The sequence below is a fragment of the Octodon degus genome, unplaced genomic scaffold (genome assembly GCF_000260255.1).
Source record: "Octodon degus isolate 3935 unplaced genomic scaffold, OctDeg1.0 scaffold00044, whole genome shotgun sequence".
Lineage (NCBI taxonomy): Eukaryota > Metazoa > Chordata > Mammalia > Rodentia > Octodontidae > Octodon > Octodon degus.
The window spans coordinates 12,552,943-12,561,646 of NW_004524620.1; the positions used below are offsets into that span (position 1 = coordinate 12,552,943).

Genomic DNA, 8,704 nt, shown 5'->3' on the forward strand with positions numbered 1-8,704 from the left:
ACTGTGCTTTTCTGAACCTATGTAATTTCCATTTTTATCAAATTTATTCTCCACATTGGGTTTCAGTGACTCTCTGTGTACAAAAGCCAGGGTCTCCAATCTGGCCCTGCATTCAGAACATTTTTGTAATGAGAGCTCCTTATGAAGCAGAAGTGTTGAAATGTAAAACTTAGGTCATAACTACGTTCTCTGTGCCAGAGGAACACGTTTTAAGTCTAGTCTGCAATTTATGACCCTGCTTATAATCTGCACCTCCACTATCCCCCTTGTCAGTTTAAAACTGCTTTGAACTTCACCTTTATGGCTGGCTCTTCTCGGGGCTCTTTCGGGCCCTTTGGAGCCTCTCGCAGGTTGAGAAGTGGATGTGCCGTAGCGGTGGCGCCCCAGGCCAGCTCACCTCCTAGAGCACGGCGCCTGGCCGTGGGCCACTGTGCTTTTTGTTGTATTATTACAAGAGAAAGCATTTTCAAAAGCTACATTTGTCAAGTTGTCATAATAGTTTGGCTTGCATATCTATCTGTTCAGAAAAAAATAAATCTCTCCCTTAGCCCTAATCCACGTGAGCTGTGTGATGTATCACATGCAGAAGAAGCAGTGGAAAACAAATGGACATGCTGCATGGGACTCAGGGAGCTTTCCTCCAAACTGTAAGAGAAACTTTGTAAGAGAAACAGATATTCTTTATGCATGCTGGCCGAAGTCCCAAAGCACTGGGGTCCTCTGTCTTCTCTTACTTTAAAGCTACTCTTCTGCTGATGATTGTGTGTGTTGTCAGTGCTTTACATTCGTGGCTTTGTCCAGTGAAGGAAACATTACCTCAGGTGAGGAAGAAAGGAACCTAAGCTTAGGTACAAAGGTGGCCAAGGGTACCTTTCACTATTTAAACTCGCTTTCTCATAGGCAAGCGATACCAGATTCCACATCATTTGTAGAAAATGTTATCAGCCTATTTCTTGTTACTTGAGGCACCGATGGCCTGGACACACAGTGCAGCGAGGAGGGATGAGCCTAGAGGCACTCTCCAGGGTGAACAGGATTCTTTGATGTTTGTCAGAACTAATTCAAATTTATTCATATTAGTAGAGGGCTCGTGAGAAGTCCATACTAGAACACTGTCAATTATTTAGAGACATACTATAAATAAAGATAGAATACAGGAATATGTCTGGAGATCATTTTGAAGAAGATACAGTACTGAATTAATTCCTCTTATTAGGACCAAACTCCTTCCAAATAACATTTCCACACAAACAAGATTTTTTAGGATATGTGAATCAAAATTAACTATTAACTATCTGAAATATGACGTAAAATATGCCACATGAAGGGAATGGGTTTTTTTAATCACAAAAGTTAAACAGAATTAAGTAAAGATTACAACGTGAGACCTGAGGAAGCCACGATAACGGTGTGCCATTGAATTCCGCTTTCTCTGCCAGGCAAGATAAGACTGTGGCACGCACAGGCTACAATCTTACGCCCAGATTTTCTGCATTCATCTTGAACTATAAATGGCAACAGTGAACATCTGGGGATAACTTGTACTGAGGGTCAGGGGTTTTACATAGCTTTCTTTTTAATGTATTTGGTACAGGGTCTCACTATGCAGCTCAGACTCACAGTGATCCTCTTGTTTTCAGCCTCCCCAGCACTGGAATTTCAGGCATGCGCCACCACGCCTGTCTCAGTGGCCGGCTCAGTGTGTCCGGGGGGCAGGGCCCACACTACATAGCTTTCTTTTCCCTGGCTCACGTGATTTGTATCAAGAGTTACCCCTGAGGAAACCTCTCACTATGACACATCCGCAGAGAGTAAGCATGTTGACACCTGTTGCTCTCTGGTGACTTGGGAAGCGATCACTCCTTGTAAGTTCTTCGCAAAAGCCTCCCAAATGTGAGAGTGTTTGCACTGACTCCTTGGGGAGAAGCCTGATACTGTGACGCTCCAGTGAGAAATGCAGCACTCACTGGGGTGAAGAAGGCACAGGGACCCAGAGCCAGGGACGAGGCCCTGCTGCGCTGTAGGTCTGTGTGCCCTGGCCCCATGAGCGTTCCGGCTCCACACCTGTGTGCCTCAAGGTCCCTCCTTCTTGAATTCCTGACATGGTTCTGTACCTGTTCCCTTAAAAGCAGACTAGAGTTCCCCTGTGAGTGACTGAAAAAAGACATTTCAGCAGATGGAACTGCTTGGTTTTAAAGTTCTTTGCCTGAGTCGGCATCTTGAGGCAGTTGGTATAGCGGGAAACAAAGTAACTTGTTTTTACTTGGCAGCATTCCTGACTGTTCAGACGTGGCAGACAAAGCTTGGGTTTCCTGAGCCTAAAGCAAGTGCAGTTGTTCTTGGGGACACAGTTACCCGATTTTCCTAAGACCATTCTCTGACACAAAGAATGAGTCCGGTACTGTCACTAGAAGGATCTGTTTGCATAGAGAGGCAGTAAGAAGAATTTTAAGGTAAAAGAGCTAAGTGAAACACAGCTCCCTTTCTGAGGGACTTAATATAGCAGAGAGGATAAAGAAAGAGGCCAAGCTGCTGAAGACTTCAAAGAGAGTTATTTTCCACAGCAGTTTATTTCTTCTAAATTTACTGAATTATGACAATAGAAATTAAGGTAAAATCAGGATTTTAAGACCCTGACGAGTCTCACTGGTTCCTTCTATGTAAACTGGAGACAAAGTGTGCCTCAAGTCTATAATAATCTCATTATAAGTGAATTAAAGTCTGACTGACTCGTGAATAATAGGTTATTACTGAGATGATTTTCATTGTTTAGAAAAAAAGAAATTAAGTCCAAATGAAGTGACTGGCTAGGAACAAAGTCTTGAAGTAAACAAATAAAGGATTTTCTGGACTAATTTAGGTTACATTGTATCCTAGTATTTCTATGTTGTTCTTTTGGACTTGAGTCCGTTTCTGAGTCCATAGCCGAGGTACTTACCTCGCCAACGGTCTTGTGACTGTCTGTATGTGCACAGGGGTACCTTGGCTTCAATCCTGTGTACCCAAGGTCTACGACTTTCCACACCTGCTATCTGGGATTAAAGCTTCTAATGTTGGCTTTCTTCTCCAGAGGCGAATTCTAGTTTATTTAAATTGATGGAATACACTCAGATGTTTTACATTAGCAAAATTTAAAAATAAACAAGAAGGAAAGAGAAAAAAATTTTACTAATTAATTATCAGATGAGGCTTTTGTGCTGAGGCCTACAAATGCCTGAGATGGAGGGGCCCGCACTTGGCAGCAGTTAGACCCTGAGATGGAATAGTCGCTCTGCTACTGATGAGCACATTATTTTGAAATTTAATGAGTTCAGTGTTTTGATGTTTTTCCTGCACTGCAGTCCTTTCGCACCAAGACGTGTGTTTCTCTTGGAGGTGTTCCCGTGTGTGTCTCACGCTGCCTTACTAGAAGTGGATTTACCAGAATGGAGCAGCAGCTGATAAATTGATGTAGTATCAATAAGATACTGCTAAGCCCTGGCCAGCTCTTCGCTCAACTCCCCAGATGTTTAGCCTGATGTTAGTACATTACATGGCAAACAAATTGCATTTTTTATTGCTTTATAAACTTTAGAGCTAATCAACCCCAGGTTCCAAATCCCTAGTGTCCTCTTTTCTGTACACGTAGCTTTCAGCCTCATTTTCATTCTTGACCTCACTTGTTCTCATCTGTTAAATGGGAATACGAAAACTTTGCAGTGTATTTGGGAGGTTAGAGATGATATCCTAGCAGTGGGCTGGAGACTTACAGCAGCCCGAATACATAGAGGTGATCTTACTTCAGCTAGTGTCCACAGCTTGATAGCATTGCCAAGACTGAGCGCCTTTCCAAGCTTAAACAATTAGCACTTCCACATCATATTTCAAACAAGTTAATCTCTCAGTAAAATGCTCTGCTAAGGGAGAGGTACTGTAGGGTCACAAATTACGTGCGAGGCAGCATCAGGCACTGCATCATTGGAAGGTGTATGCTGGAAAATATGCCAAGGGTTCTTTCTTGTTTTGTTTTGTTTTTCCTAAAAGGAAATTTTAAGTCAGTCTTTGACATTAGGTGCTATTAATTCTTATTTTCAGGCATACTTGTCAAATCTGTGTATTTATACTGTAAAATACCTGAGGGAAATCTTGTTTAAATTATGGAGGGGATATTTTTCTGTTTTCTTTGTAAGTGACGTCTCTGCAATGACCTGTGGTCATTTAGTGGCGCTTTCGTACACTGGTACAGCTGGCAAGCACAGCCGTGTGCACAAATAGTCCTGTAATCACTTGACAGATGGCGAGATGAAGCCCTCCGCGGGCGGGAGACGGCTGCAAGAACAGTGGAACCCAGAACACTGGCCTCTAAGCTACTAATTCAAAATGCATCCATTATCCCTTTCCTGGACAGGAATTTAGGAAAAGAAAGTAGAAGGCAGGAAACAGGGCAGTACTGTCTGAGTAATCAACACCAGTGTTCATTTTCTACAAGCAGGAATCATTGTGTTCTTCCTGTTTAAAACTTCCAGGAGTTCCCCTTTGCCTATTATGAAGTTTGTAATTGGAAATTATTTCTCTATACTGTATTCCCTGAATTAATCTGACTTCCAAAAGAAATAGTACTGTTCAAAAATATGCAAACATACCAGTCTTTTTGTGCCTCTGTGTCTTTCTCATAATTTTCCTCCACACCTTCTTATACTCTTTTCAATATTTACTTTGCATCTATTATGCTTCATACCTCAAATGTGCACATAGTGCTGACTGTGGAAGAGGCACTGCACGATGTAATCCACAATTGATAATTAACCTAATCTTCATAGTAATCTCAGGAAATAAACATCAGCCCATTTTGCAAATTAGGAAAAGGGTGCGCAAACTGAGGTGGCGCCACAAGTCCAGAAGTAGCGTTTGGGGTTAGAGGGAGCATTTGCAACCACGGTGCTGTTAGCTGCGAGCCCCCAGCAGCTCCACGGGTGCAAAGCTCCTCACACTCAGCAAACACTGATGTCTCCGTAGCACGCTGCCAAAGCCCTTCGCGTTGTAGAACCTATTACTTTGTGAATTTACTGGAATCTGAAGCCTAGCTCATATTTTCAGACTCAGGAACTTGCTAACTTCAGCAGTAACATGAAGCACAGACTCTTCTTTGGGGGACAGACTCCCTGGCCTGTGAGACAAATGTTTCCAATTGGGATGCCCAGTGGCTGAGTCTCAGCATGGACTAGAGCTGTCCGCTCTAGGGGCCGGCGTACGCATGTCCACGTGTCCAGTACTGTACCTCCTGACAGTCACAAAAACACAGATGGTTGGTGGCAGACAGCATGTCAGTACGGCGTCACAAAGAGGTGCTCATGTGAGTGGGTCAGCTTTAGGCTCGCCTAGGTTAGCAGGCCTCGTCTATTATCAAAACAGCAGAGCATCTCCAGTGGAACGCAAAGGACTTAAACTTCATTGGCCTTTTGTGTAAGGTCTTGCCAGATCGGGCCCTCACAACCATGTAGCTCTTGTCTATTGTCTTTTTTTCTATAATTCCACTACCTGACTGCCCCTTCCTTTGTTAATTTTAAGGCACACTAGTGCCACCAGTCGGGTGAAGGTCAGGTCTTTAGACCTCAGTTAACCACTGTGTAAGTTTTCAGGTGATTTTTGGGTCAGTATTCTCAAGATACAATACTGTTGCCACATAGTATTTCTATACTGATTGTAATTATGATTAATTTTCTTAATAGCAAAGACCAAGTTGTACTCATTAGTCTGTGTACTCTCCTAAGGAAGTTGACTGCCCAGAGAGTAACAAGAGCGCGAGGGATGTTTGCTGAACCAAAAGTATGAATGAAGCATTGAAGTATTATGCCTGGGAGGCTGAGTTCCGAAGCCTGGTGACCTAGATTCACGGCTCAGCAGTTGGATGGTTTTGCTCTTCTCACCACTTCAGCGGATATAATGATAGTATATTGTCCCTCAGGAGAAGATTAAGCAACTTAAGACAGGAGACAGAGTAGGAGCTAGCATTCCGTTAGTGTCGGCTCCCAGTGTACTCCATCTCTTGGAATTCCATAACACCTTATCTTGCTTTTTGAGCAATGTGACTAAAATACTGTTTCTCATGGATTATCCTCATTGAATGCTTTATCAAAACTTAAATGTTTCTGTTCATAAGAATTCAGTAACATGGAAACTCCCATGTAGTGCTGGTGGGAATATGCAACGGTACAGCCTTCTTGAAATCCACTTTGGCAACAATTTTCAAGGGGCTTACACAAATTAATTCCTTTTAGTTAAATAATTCACCTTCTAAAAATTTCTCCTTAAACATATGGAAACTTGGATGAAACATATATACCATGATGGTGTATTATACTCTTATTTCTCAAACTATGTAAATCACTTAAATAACAAGTAATGGAAGAATATTTGTTTTAGTATTTGATGAAGTATTATATATCTCTCAATGTATATTTAAAGTTTAGTTAGTAGTCGGGGGAAGTACTTCTAAAAAAATTTGAAGTGGAGAGGAAAACAAGCTACAAAATTGTACAAATGCTGTGATTTCCCTCCTTTGTATGAAAAAGGAATAAGCAAATAAAAATAATAGCAATTAGCTTTGCATATGGCAATCTTTATCAAAGCCTCTATGATGAACATATAATTTATAGATCAAAGTAATTGTGTAAGAACTGTGACCTTTCATACCTCTAGAAGACATGTGGACTATTCAGTCCAACTTTTACCATATTCAAAATTTAAGATCTTTTCATTGAACTATCTCTTTGGTTTATATTAGAAATAAGTAAGAAAACAGGATGCCTTTAACGTAGTTTTCAGAACACCTTGCTCTAATGTTTACTTGACGTAACATATGGCAGTGCTTCCTTTAAATTTTTGCAGCAGGATGAATGCTTCCGTTCACTCCCTGTCAAGCAACCTATTTCTTACACGCAACTTCTTTAGATAAGCTATCTACTATTTAATAGCAACATCTCTAAGAACATACTTAGATTTTTTTTATACTAATTGAAATCGGAGCCTTTCTTGCGTAGTAATGAGAGTTCTATTTTCTTTTTGTGACCCAGGAGCTGCGAAGGAAGAAATATCCGATACAGAACATGCAGCAATGTGGTAAGTAGGAGGTTTGTGGTGCAACAATGTGGCTTTTCAGCCTTGGAAAGTGCTAGGAAATTCCATGTATCCTGAGCATGATTTCCCTAAAAGTTGTTTGTCTCATCTTATTTTAATTATACAATCATTTAATAAAAGCTTTTAATAATTTAACCAGGTTGAATGTAATCAGACTGTTTCAAAACAAGGGCTCTGGCTGGGCGTGGTGGTGCCCGCCTGTGACCCCAGCACTTGGGAGGCTGGTAAAGGAGGACCTTTGTGAGCTTGAGACCAGCCTGGGCTACAAAATGAGTTCAAGGCCAGCCTGAACTGCATAGTAAGAGATTCTGTCTCAAAAGGACAAAAAAGAAAGACAAGGCCTCTGCATTTCCCCCCTGTGTTCAGTCTTTTCACATGGAGGTCTCATGAGAAATAAGAAAAAGAAGTGATAAAAGGGGAAAACTCCTGGGGCACCATGAAATAGTCATCAGCTAACCAAGCTGGGATATGACAGATTCATTCATTGTCCTTGCACGGGCATTCGCCAGCACCAGCTGTGAGCAGATGCTGCGGGAGTCCGCACACAAAGGCGCACGGCCTCGGAGCAGCCGGAACGGGGCGCGGAGGTAAGAGGGCCGGGGGTGTGCAGCAGCCGCCTTCCAGGGCAAAGCGTGGCCAGCGCCCTCAGGAAGAAATAAAGCTGTTTCTAGATCAGAGCAGAGAATCTGGAGGCTCCTGAAAGGAAAAGATTATTTGGAATTGGACCTAGGAGCTGCGCTGGCCCACAGTAGCTGTGAGGGCAAAGTCAACCCCAGTGGTGGCCACGTGTCCGGCAACTTTGGAGCAGGAATGTTTCGGGTCTTTTTGTTGTTGTTGTTTTGTTTTGTTTTGTTTTTGGTGGAACTGGAGATTGAACTCAGGCCTTTGCACTTGCCAGGCAGGTGTTTATTCTACTGAGCTATCTCCCCGGCCCAGAGGCAGGAATGTTTAGATGCGTTCTGAACAGGAATTTCAGTAAACTGTGCACCACAAAATACAATTGAAAAAGATTGTAAGGTTATAGGAGGTATGATCAAAATACATGTAAATGCTAAATCTTTAAAAGGATTATTACAATTAAAGACATATTGCCCCTCCTGCTTGAGCATTGTTATGCCATGGTTCTTGCCATTTTCTGAAGCAGTTCTGAACGTTACTTTAGTGAGTGATTTATGAGATGCGCTGCTGCCGATGCCACCGGCAGAAAGCCAGGCCTGCAGAGACGCTGTGGCGAGGTGAGGCCCTGCCCACCTGTTCTCCGGCGCCCTGCAGCTCTGTGCTGTTCCCTGGAGTCAAGATGGCATGAAAGGTAAACATTTGGCATTGACTCAGGGCATGGAAGCAACCGGGAAAGCACCAGTAAGGGTATGCACAAAAGAGGGCTTCCATGACTGCTCGGAAGGCGGCACAATGACGACACGCATGTGTCCAAAGCAGGGCGGGGGGTGCCTTCAGAGGCCTTAATGACAGTGTCTTTTACCGTAATAATTCCTCTTTGTTCGCACATTCGCCGTATCTTTTGATCAGACCGCTTATCAGCATACCTTAAAGAAGTCTGAATGTAGTCGTCCAAGTTGATGCTGCTCCC

The 8,704-nt window shown here is 42.7% G+C and overlaps 1 protein-coding gene across 1 annotated transcript in view; it reads left to right on the plus strand.

The window, feature by feature from the left end:
• The window catches only part of Adamtsl1 (ADAMTS like 1), a 996,797-nt gene that overhangs the window by 652,674 nt on the left and 335,419 nt on the right, over positions 1-8,704 (plus strand). Inside the window, exon 4 of the mRNA XM_023715857.1 lies at positions 7,053-7,098. Within this exon, the coding sequence (XP_023571625.1) occupies positions 7,053-7,098 (46 nt within the window). The remainder of the gene's footprint in view (positions 1-7,052; positions 7,099-8,704) is intronic.